At 43.1% G+C, this 12,027-nt stretch overlaps 1 protein-coding gene across 1 annotated transcript in view; it reads left to right on the top strand.

Annotated features, from left to right (window-relative positions):
* The window catches only part of TENM4 (teneurin transmembrane protein 4), a 435,533-nt gene that overhangs the window by 272,400 nt on the left and 151,106 nt on the right, over window positions 1–12,027 (top strand). The window contains exons 10-11 of the mRNA XM_004382006.3: window positions 455–649; window positions 6,757–6,957. Of these exons, the coding sequence (XP_004382063.1) occupies window positions 455–649; window positions 6,757–6,957 (396 nt within the window). The remainder of the gene's footprint in view (window positions 1–454; window positions 650–6,756; window positions 6,958–12,027) is intronic.

The following is a 12,027-nucleotide window of genomic DNA, read 5'->3' as shown; positions in this document are numbered from 1 at the left end:
TTTTCTTTTTTTATTCTCGTATGGGGGCAGTGATGTCTGGGGCTTGAGTAGAGGCCTTAAAGGCAAGAAGCGCTGAGATGAGCTGGGTTAAAGACAACAGTAAGTGGTTCTGCAGATGAGGTGTGGAGAAGTGGAGTGCTATTAACAGAAAGGGTGGAGAAGGAATTTGAGACAGGCAGGAGGCCCAGCCACTGTCTTTTCCAGTGAGAACAAGGAAGAGATTGAAGCTTCCTGTCTGAGGCTCCTAGCAACCACCCACGGGAAGGGTGTGGAAAGCGACCTTCAGTGAGCACCACCTCTACCGGGCTCTACAGTGGGCACTTTCACCTACAATTTCGGAAGTGTTTAAACTGGAATGAAATGCAAAGCAATTGAGGCTATTGGTCAAGCCAGGGAGGAGAGAATGGGACAAAGGCTTTGATTCATGCCAAGTTTCCTGTCCTGTCTCCCCCAGCCTCCTGTCCCGTGCTCTGTAGTGGGAATGGCCAATACATGAAGGGCAGGTGCCTGTGCCACAGCGGCTGGAAGGGTGCTGAGTGCGATGTGCCCACCAACCAGTGTATTGACGTGGCCTGTAGCAACCGTGGCACCTGTATCATGGGCACCTGCATCTGCAACCCTGGCTACAAAGGCGAGAGCTGCGAGGAAGGTAAGGCTTGCCGGGAGGCAGCTCTGGCACCTTCGTCTGAGGTAGAGGCCCGCACACAGTGCCAAGAGCAGAGGAAACATCCTCTGAGCCCCCATCCTCAAGCCAGGAACTCAGCCAGCAACACCAATCCAAAGGAAGAGGGCAGACAAATCAGGGTCCTGGTCAGAGAAGGGGAAGAGAACTGTCATTTTTTGAACACTTACCACATACAAGGCTCTGTGAAGCCTCATTCGATTTATCTCATTTAACCCTATTAGGAAAGGGTAATCATCTCCATTTTACAGTTGAGGAAACTGAGACTCAGAGAGTCAAATGACTTGCCCAAGGTCACATGACCAGTAGATGACATAGGTTGGTCTAAGTCCAGTCTTTCTGGCTCCATAACTCAAGTTTTTTCCACCTCCCTGTAAGCTGATCTGCTCTGTTTCTTCCTCCGTTTCTGAAGTCTGATTTTATTATAGACCTCCAAACTCTGCCTTCCTTTATGACACTTCTGTCTGCGTGTTAATGTGTATGGCTCTTAGGTGCCCATGAGCATGTCTCCTTCCTTCATGAAATAAATATATGCCTGGGTAGATTGAGGCTGCCAATTTAACAGTGACACTTGATGTCAGTTTATCTGTTGGAAAATATAACCAGATGAGGTAAGTAAATATTGCCATTTCACAAATGACAAAACCGTGGCCCAGGGAAGGGCAGTGACATGCCCATGGTCATAGAGCTAACTAGTAGCAGGGTAGGGATTTAACCCAGGTCTTTCTACTTTAAATCTAGTACTCTTCGTTCTTGACTGCATGGGCTTTCCAGACGAGAGGAGGAGCCTTCTTCATAAATAATATAGAGTAGCATTTAAGAGTGCACATTCTGGAATTCAGTGTAGGTTTGAGCCCTGGCTCTACCTCAGTTCTGTCATCTATAAAATAGGACTATCTCCCTCAGAGGGACATCGTGAAGATTAAATTAAATGACTATGTAAAGCATATAATAAAGGAGCCCTCGTGGCTCAGTGGTTAAGCACTCGGCTGCTAACCAGTCACCGGTTTGAACCCCCAGCTACTCCATGGGAGAAAGATGTGGCAGTCTGCTTCTGTAAATATTACAGCCTGGGAAACCCTTTGGGGCAGTTCTACTCTGTCCTATAGTGTCGTTATGAGTCGGTATTGGCTTGACAGCAACGGGTTTAAGGACACATAGCTCAGCGTCTGACTCATAGTAAATGCTCCATAAACCTTAGCTATTATTATTATTAATAGGTGGTAGTAGTCGTAGTATTTTCTAGGGACAATTGAAACACATTTCCTGTTTTACCCCACTTACTTTATCAAAAGTGTTTTGAAATGGATGGACTTTAGCTTTTGAAATTGACAGATAACTCCGTGGGCTCGTCGTTACCTCTCATTCTCCAAAGTCTGGGCCCCTGGCATCTTCCCTGGTGGGTGAAACAGTCTCCACAGAGAGCTAGTCTTCTAACCTCATTTGGTATTTAACAGAAAACCTCCTCCTAAGGCATCATTTTGTCTTAAAAAAAAAACAAAAAAAAAGAATGTAACAGACCCGTTTTCAAAGAGTGGGGAACAGGAAGGGATTAATGTCTGAAAAGCATTGCCTCTCCAAGACAGGCAGTATAAACCCCAAGTGTGACTGGAAGCTCCTGATTCAGACCTATTAACTTTGATGGGGATTACTTTGGGCTGTCTGAGTAAGGAGTCCTGCCAGCCCCTCCAACAAAGGGACTTGGTTTTCTGATCTTGACAATGGTGACCTTCGTCTGCTTTCCTTTTTATTTTAGTCACTCAAGGTGAAGGCCCTGAGAAGGAAAGAAAAACAAAAGAGATTCTACTTGAGACTGTGGGGCTCTCCCACCCCCAGCCCCACCAGTGCTATGTGGGCTGGGAAGCAGGGAGTTGTCCTTCCCCAGATAAGCCAATACTGGACAGGGCCGCAGAGCCGCAGGGTTATTTACAAAGAGAGAAAAGAACTTGTTTAGATGTTTGATTTATGTTATCTATTTGAAAAGAAATGGTTTTACTCCTGCTTTCTTTTCTGAGAAGGGCCATCTGGTATTGATTCCTTTTATTATTTCTCTTTCTTTGGGGAAGCGTCATTGCATATTCCTTGTGTTTATAATGGGGTTTTCTTGGGGCCTTTGTCCTCCTCCTCCTCCCGCCTCTTCCCTGAGCTCTGCTCTAACGGGTTTCACTGTGTTTATAAAACATCAGCTAACAAGCTTACTTTTTTCTCTGTCTCTCTTCCTTCTTCTGAAGTTTATTGCCCCATATATTTTAAAGCTTGAACTGAGCCAGCAGGACATTTGGAGGGAGTTGGGGGAGGGGCAGAAGAGAACAAACTTAGGCCTTTTGCAGCGAAATGTGAGACACAGTTTTTTGGTCCCGGAGAATGTCTAATAACTTGTGTGGTCACTGACGCGTCGAACATTTTGGGGAAGGTGTTGTGTTTGCAGCAGGGCCACACAGGCCTCCTCATTGTATTAGTGCGCTAAGCGTCTGCCAACAATATTGGCTTGAATGATGAGCTCTGCAGAGGAAAAAAATTTAACTGTTCAGCACCTCTTTTAAGAAGAAACTGTGTTAGACTGTCTTCTAAACAAAACTCAGCCCACCTCCCCAACAACCTTTCCCCTGCCCCTTCACCACTACTCCCCTACCCCAGACCAGCTGGGTTTTCCCATGTTATGCTCAGCTCCCTGGGAAATAAATATTGTTCATGAAACTACCCTAGTGTAGTGGTAAGAAGATAACTTTAATCCCATCCTAGGGTTCCTATCACCCAGAGGCCCCAGAGAGGGAGGGCAGATTCAGAGTCTACGTATGACCTCTTTGGCAGGCAGAGCCCCATTGTAGCATAGAAAATGGCCCTAGGTTTCGAATCAGTAGAGCACAGGACAGCATTCTCCCCACAGGAATCTCAGTCAGTCCAGCCTAGGCTTTCTCTCACCGCCTTCCCTCCCAGATGAAGTCCTCTTTAAAACTCCCCATTTGCTAGCCCCACATTCCCTTTGCCAAGTCGACCTTGAGAAGCGCTGATTAATTGCCGGGAGGTAGCCTCTCATCAGTTCCTTCTGATCTTTGTTCTCTGCCTGGACCATCTGCTGAGAGCACGAGGTTCACTTTGCTGGTTTCTGGTCCCTATTAGACTTACTACATCTGAGGAAGAACAGGAGTGTGATGCCAAGGGCCTCTTGCTAAAATTGGCACCCTCTTGGCCTGCTCGCTAACAGTGGAGATTTATAGGCTTGTCTACCAGGGCGCCCTGGGATCCACAGAGACAATTTCAGCCCAAAGCTGGGGGTCAGGAACTTACAGAACGGGAAATATCATATAGGCCTTCGGATAGGAATTGCTGAATTGTTTCCTGTCAAATTAGAAAGCTTTCTGGATCTAGGAAATTACCATAGTAGCCTAATGGGCCAGAATAATCCTTCTGAGATTCTGAGATCTGAGGCAGGTCATGAAAATTTATTGCTATTATTATTTTTGTTATTTTTAATTACCAGGAAATCAACACGTCATACTTCAACCATTGTTAAATGATGTCCAGAGACTGCAGCAGAAGAGAATCTTTGACTATGTTTGACTTTGTTAATTCTCCGCTTGGCCCTATTTCTTTTCTTGTTTTGTTTTTATTTCTATTTTTAACCACTTACTTTATGTGTTTATATATATATGTAGTATGTATGTATACATGTATTTGTCAACCACTAAGATTGTAGAGGAAACCCTGGTGGCATAGTGGTTAAGTGCTACTACAGCTACTAACCAAAAGGTCGGCGTTTCAAATCCTTGGAAACTCTATGGGGCAGTTCTACTCTGTCCTGTAGGGTCGCTATGAGTCGGAATTGACTCCATGGCAATGGGTTGGGTTTGGTTTTTTTGATAAGACTGTAGAGGAAATAGCAAGAAGTCTGCACTGGGAAAGAGTGATTTGAATTTAAATTCCTCCACTCCAGCTATACAATTCTAGGCAAGTTTTCCAATCTCTCCGTGCTTCAGTTTCCTTGTCTGTAAAATGAGGATAAGTATGGTATCTACCTCATAGCGTAGTTGTAGAGATTTAATGATATAATGTATATAAAATGCTTAATAGCCAAGTAGCTGGCATAGAGGAGGTACTAAGTTAATGCTAATGGTTTTTGTTTTTATCGTTATTATGTTTTTAGCAAATGGTTACTCCTGACCCTTGATCTTCTTATTTATCATTTATGTTATTAAGTTGAATCTCTTTAAAAACCTAAATAGTAAAAAAGCTTTCTTTATAAACTGGCCCTCAAAATAAATGTTCTCAGAATATTGTCATTTGTAAAGTTTCTACCCATTTGTGTCTGTGACTCTTTACATACCCAGGCAGGGTGTCCTAGCTTTCTGTAAATGCAAAAGTCAAATATACTGGGTTATGAAAGATAATTGATAAATAAAGTAAAAGAATGTTTGAATGACAAGTGAGCTGTGACCACAGTTTGCCTAAGTCATGCTACTGAATGTCCTCATAGAAGAATAAGAAGTCACATTTTTTGCAACAATTTTCAGTTTCTACAGTCCTTTCCAATTCTCAGTGTCATTGGATCCTCACAGCAACCTGAGAGGTAGGTATGTTTACCATAGCTGATCTATAGATAGGAAGCTCAAAACAGTTACGTGACTTGACCATGGTCATAGAACCGGTAAGTTTTGTCCCTAGGTTCTCAGAGGCCAAATGCTAAGCTCTTCCCTCTGTAGTATAAAGACTTCCTCATGATCCCTGTAAGGAGGAATCTGGCTGCACTCATTGCAGCTCCATCAACACTCTTTCTCCCACAGTTATATGTTGGGTCTTCCACCCAGACACCACAGTCCCCTTACAAAATTAATAGAATCCTCTGCCTCCCTAAAATAAAAGACAGACCCTAACAACTTTTTGGCAGAGTAGAGAACACGAACATTTGCCAGCTGTCTTAGGTGCCTTTTACACTTACCATGTGAACTGGAGCCACATGATAAGTTAACCCTCTATAAGCTTTTTCTACTTTTTTGATGCTTTGTGGATAATTAGTGTTTAATTTTGTATAGCCCATAACTAAAGTTTTTATCTGGGAGAATCAGCCCAAGTTATAGAAAAAAATCACCTTCAGAATCAGACAGACCTATTGTCAAATCTGTCTCTGACAGGGATTAGCTGTGTCATCTGGGATAAATTATTTACCTCTCTGAGCCTCAGTTGCCTCATCCATAGCTCACTGGGTTGGAGAACTGAATCTGATAACGTACGTAAAGCACCTAATATAGTGCAAGCAGAGAAAGTGCCCCACAAATGTTTCATTATTCTCCTTTCCCTCTTCCTTGGTTGGTCTCTTGACACCACTTTGACCTCGGGCTCTAGGAGCCCTGCAGAGACTGCTTGGCTGTGAGCCACAGCCTCATAGTTCACCTACTATGTAAGGAGAAGCTGTGCAAAGTCAGCACATATAATTTGAATATACGCATCAAAATATTTGCCTTCTGGAAAGTGAGGTTTGAAAGTTTATATCAATCACAAGAATTTTAGGAAGCTGAAAAAATAAAATAAATTCTCATTTAATGAATCTCTTTTATTCCCATGCTCACATAAATAAAACTGTGTTAGAAAGTGGCAAACAGTAATAGTTTGTTCTACAAATACTTACTGAGCACCTCCTATATGCTAGGTACAATTCCAGAAGATGGAAAAACAGGAGTGAACAAAAAAGAAAGTCTCCTATTACTGCAGTTATTACAGGCATAGGAGGCACTAAGCACTGTGGTGATGTAAACATGCATTTCTCACTTTGTCCACCCCATCACCCTATGAGATAGGAATTTTTACCCACACTTTACAGACGATGGAACAGAGACTCACATATTAAAATGACTTAATCAAAACCCAACAGTAAGTCACTGGGTAGAGCTGGGAACCCAGGTTTCTCATTTATTGAGGTTATTGCTCTTCACTATACCGTGCGGCATCCCCACAGGAAATCTGTGTCATTCTACCAGAACGTGGGAAGTCTCTTCACTAAAAGTTGACTAGTCTGCCTAAAGAAGGGTCACCCTTGCTGTTCCAATGCTGACCTCTCTTTTCTTCCCTCCGCTGCCCAGTGGACTGCATGGATCCCACATGCTCAGGCCGGGGTGTCTGCGTAAGAGGCGAATGCCACTGCTCTGTCGGATGGGGAGGCACCAACTGTGAGACACCCAGGGCCACATGCTTGGACCAGTGCTCAGGCCACGGAACCTTTCTCCCAGACACTGGGCTTTGCAGCTGTGACCCAAGCTGGACTGGACACGATTGCTCTATCGGTAAGTGTAGGGGAAGAAGGGTACGGCATGGATGAAGGGGGGAGGTTTTCATTTGTAATATGTTAACCATTCAACCCTGATCACTGATGTGACCCTGTTCTCAGTTGTAGGACTGGGTTACCCATGTCTCTGGGTGCATTTCTTCTTTCCTGAAACACTTAGCCTTCAGCATCTCTGCTCTTACATGGGCAGAGGATTCAAAAATTACATCCTCACATCATTCCTTTCATAGTGGTGACCTGGAGACGTTGCTGCTTAACAGTGTTAATTGTAATTATAGGTACGTTCACTGAAAACTCATCTCTTACGTTAAGATGATGATCCCTAGAAGCAAGGTCTGTAAGGAACAGTGTTCCTAGGTGAGGTCTGCAGGGGATGGGGCTTTAAAGTATGCATACCCCAGCTATCTAACCCTTTGATTTCACCCATCTCCTAAGAATGAAGTCTAAACTTACTATAGTATTTAGAGTTCTCTGTGACCTGGCCCTCACCTGCCTCTTTGACCAGATCCTCTACTAGACTGTAAGCTCCATGAGGGTAGCAAATATGTCTTATTCATCTCTACATCCTCAGGACACAGCATAGGCCTGAGCCCTGATGAATGAACTAATGGATACGTGACTCAGTGTGTTCTTGATTGTTGCATTTCATTCACCATATGATTTAAATGTCTAAAGTTCAGAGGAGAGTTGTGTTGGCACTCTTCTGTTGATAAGCACTTTATGGTTTATAGACACTTGCAAGTGAGGATTGCTGAAGATAATTCAAAAATGGTTGCAGCAGTACATGGAAAGAGAACTCCTAGAAATTTAAGCCAGATTCGGAAGAGGACATGGAACAAGGGATATCATTGCTGATGTCAGCTGGATCTTGGCTGAAAGTAGAGAATACCAGAAAGATGTTTAGTTGTGTTATATTGACTACGCAAAGGCATTCGACTGTGTGGACCATAACAAATTGTGGATAACATTGTGAAGAATGGGAATTTCAGAACACTTAATTATGGTCATGAGGAACCTGTACGTAGATCAAGAGGTAGTTGTTTGAACAGAACAAGGGGATACTGCGTGGTTTAATGTCAGGAAAGGTGTTCGTCAGGGTTGTATCCTTTCACCATGCTTATTCAACCTGTATGCTGAGCAAATATTCCAAGACGCTGGACTACATGAAGAAGAATGCGGCATCAGGGTTGGAGGAAGACTCATTAACAACTTGTAATATGCAGAAGACACAACCTTGCTTGCTGAAAATGAAGAGGACCTCAGGTGCTTACTGATGAAAATCAAAAACTACAGCCTTCGAGTGTAATAAGTCACAAAAGGACAAATATTGTATGAGACCACTACTGTAAAAACTCATGAAAAGGTTTACACACAAAATGAAACAATCTTTGATGGTTACAAAGGATACTAGGGGTGGGAGGGGAAGTACTAAATAGACAATAGGTAAGTGGTAACTTTGGTGAAGGGTAAGACAGTATATAATACTGGGGAAGCCAGCACAACTTGTACAAGGTAAGGTCATGGAAGCTGCATAGACACATCCAAACTCCCTGAGGGACCGAGTTTCTGGGCTGAGGGCTGTGGGGACCATGGCCTCAGGGAACATCTAGCTCAATTGGCATAACATAGTTTATAAAGAAAATGTTCTACATTCTACCTTGGTAAGTAGCATCTGGGGTCTTACAAGCCTGTGAGCATCCATCTAAGATACTCCACTGGTCTCTCCCCTTCAAGAGCAAGGGAGAATGAAGAAAACGAGATACAGGGGAAAGATTAGTCCAAAGGACTAATGGACCAGAACTACCACGGCCTCCACCAGACTGAGTCCAGTACAACTAGATGGTGCCCGGCTACTACCACTGGCTGCTCTGACAGGGATCACAACAGAGGGTCCCAGACAGAGCTGGAAAAAAAAGTAGAACAAAATTTTAACTCACAAAAAAACACCAGACTTACTGGCCTGACAGAGACTGGAGAAACCTCGAGAGTATGGCCCCCGCACACCCTTTTAGCTCAGTAATGAAGTCACTCCCGAGGTTCACCCTTCAGCCAAAAATTAGACAGCCCCATAAAACAAAATGAGACTAATGGGGCACAACAGCCCACGGACAAGGACTAGAAGGCAGGAGGGGACAGGAAAGCTGGTAATAGGGAACCCAAGGTCGAGAAGGGAGAGTGTTGACATGTTGTGGGGTTGTTAACCAGTGTCATAAAACAGTATGTGTACTGTTTAATGAGAAACTATTTGCTCTGTAAACCTTCATCTAAAAAGTACAATAAAAAAAATTTTTTTTTTAAATACCACAGCCATCAGTATAGATTATACCTCAACATAAGGAAGACAAAAATCCTCACAACTGGACCAATAAACAGCATCATGATAAAAAAACAAATCAAACCCGTTGCCATCGAGTCAATTCCGACTCATAGGAACCCTATTGGACAGCGTAGAACTGCCCCATATGGTTTCCAAGGAATGACTGGTGGATTCAAACTACTGACCTTTTGATTAGCAGCTGAGCTCTTAACCACTGCGCCACCAGGATTCTTCACATTATGATAAACGGAGAAAATATTGAAGTTGTCAAGGATTTCATTTTATTTGGATCCACAGCCAACACCCATGGAAGCAGCAATCAGGAAATCAAATGACGTATTGCATTGGGCAAATTTGCTGTATAAAAACCTCTTTAAAGTGTTAAAAAGCAAAGATGTCACTTTGAGGACAAAGGTGCGCCTGACCCAGGCCATGGTATTTTCAGTCGCCTCATATGCACGTGAAAGCTGTACAATAAATAAGGAAGACCAAAGAAGAATCAATGCCTTTGAATTATGGTGTTAGCAAAGAATATCGACTATACAATGGACGGCCAGAAGAAAAAACAGATCCATCTTGGAAGAAGTACAGCCAGAAAGTTCCTTAGACGTGAGATGGCAAGACTTCGTCTCATCTACTTTGCACATGTTATCAGGAGGGACTAGTCCCTGGAGAAGGACATCATGCTTCGTAAAGTAGAGGATCAGCGAAGAAGAGGAAGACCGTCAATGAAATGATTAACATAGTGGCTGCAATAATGGGGTCAAACATAGCAACGATTGTGAGGATGGCGCCGAGTTGAGCAGTGTTTCTTTCTGTTGTGCATAGGGTTGCTATGAATCAGAACTTACTCGACAACACCCAACAACAAGGTGAGGATTGCATAAGAACATATGTGAAGCACCTAACACAGTATTGGCATATAGTAGGTTATGTTCACAAAGGTATCATCATCCCTCTTTTACCAGTTTATTTAATACTTTAATCAATGAATACTTATTGAGCACCTACAGTGTACCAGGCATGCTTGTAATCACAGGGGATGAAGAGAGAGACAAGAAAGTCCGTACCTTTGTAGAGTTTCCATTCTTGGGGCGGGTGAAGGGGAAGAGAAGACAGCAAACAAATGATGATAAACAAACCAGGAAAGAAACTCAGACTCTGAAAATGTTTAAGTAATGTTGCCCAAGGACAGATAGCTAAAAAGTGATGGCATCTCCAACTACATTTTTTTCCTTCAAATCTTTTTCCTAACCATTCCATACTGTTTGAAAAAAGTGAAGCTCAAATTAGCTATTATGTTGTGTAGTAACAGTTCTGATTGTGACCAGGAAAGATGGTTGAGTCCTTTAGCAAAACTGAGATCCATGCAGCATTTGTGCTTTTGGAATACTTTGAATTACCTTTCCCCCACTGAATGGAGAATTGATGTTCAGTGCACAGTCTCAAATGGACTTTTATCCTTGTTTTGCAAAGCTCATGTAAAGACATGATTGCAAGCACAGATGTACAGGGTCTCAGGAATAATTCCTTTAATAGAGCTCTGTTTATGGCAATATAATAAATGACCCTCTTAAAGCTATGCTGGCTTGTATTGTTCATTATGTGGCCACAAAGCGAATTTATGATAGGTATATAACTGTTCCTTGCATTGTTAATCCCTGATGAAACTCCACAGCCTCTAAGGAAGGCAGGTATAACTTTGGGAGAGATTATTAAGTATTCTTTAGTTGGCCTATAAAAGGAAACAATAGACCCATTGGAAGGGACTTTGGATAGAATTGTGAGGTCTAGGCCTCCTCAATTCTGTGTACACCACTCCTCATAACTGGTACCAAAAGATTATGGCCTGATGTGTGAAGGCAGATTAGCACCATGTGGCAAGATGAGCTCCTGAGTCAGACAGACTTGGGTTCAAATCTTTGCCCTGCAAAGTTCTTTCACCTCCCTTAGCTATAAAATGGGGATAATAATAGCACTTAACTTATGGGGTTTTTGTGAGTGTTAAATAAGGAGCCCTGGTGGCACAATGGTTAAATGCTTGGCTGCTAACTGAAAGGTTGATGGTTCGAACCCACCGAATAGCTCCATGGGAGAAAGACCTGCTGATCTGCTTCTGTAAAGATTACAGCCAAGAAAACCCCATGGGGCAGTTCTACTCTGTCACATGGAGTCACAATGAGTCAAAATTGACTCAACAGCACCCAGCAACAACAATTTAAGATAATGCAGAAAAGCACTTACCATGCTACTTGGCTGATCATGAAGGCTCAATAAATGTTAACTATTGTTACGATTATGATTAAAACACCCACTGATGAGAGCCTCTGATATTAACCAAGACATTATTTTGTCTTTCCTTGCAGTGGTAATGATAATTTGTATTTATCAAGTGCCTCATAGCATATAAAGGTATTTCACACAAACACACACACAGAGACAGACGCCACAACGTCAGCCATGTGAGGGAGGGGTGCTGGGGATGATATCCTACGATAGCTCACCATGAGGCTTGGGGAGTTGCAGTGACTTTCCTAAGGCACACTGGTGAGTGATGAAGCTGGAAGTCAAACCTCAGCCTAGGACTCCAGGTCTAGCCTGCTTCGCATCATTCTGTGCTGCCTCCCCAGAGGCCACTCTTTCTCCCAGCTATCACTTCACCTCTGGAAGCCATTTCTAAGGATAATGAAACCACCTCAGCTGCTCTCTCTCCTCATCCCCTACTGTATAGGCAGTACCTGCCTGGATTCA

Source organism: Trichechus manatus, unplaced genomic scaffold, assembly GCF_000243295.1.
Source record: "Trichechus manatus latirostris isolate Lorelei unplaced genomic scaffold, TriManLat1.0 scaffold00088, whole genome shotgun sequence".
NCBI classification, from domain to species: Eukaryota; Metazoa; Chordata; class Mammalia; order Sirenia; family Trichechidae; genus Trichechus; species Trichechus manatus.
This window is presented reverse-complemented; position numbering and strand designations above follow the sequence as displayed.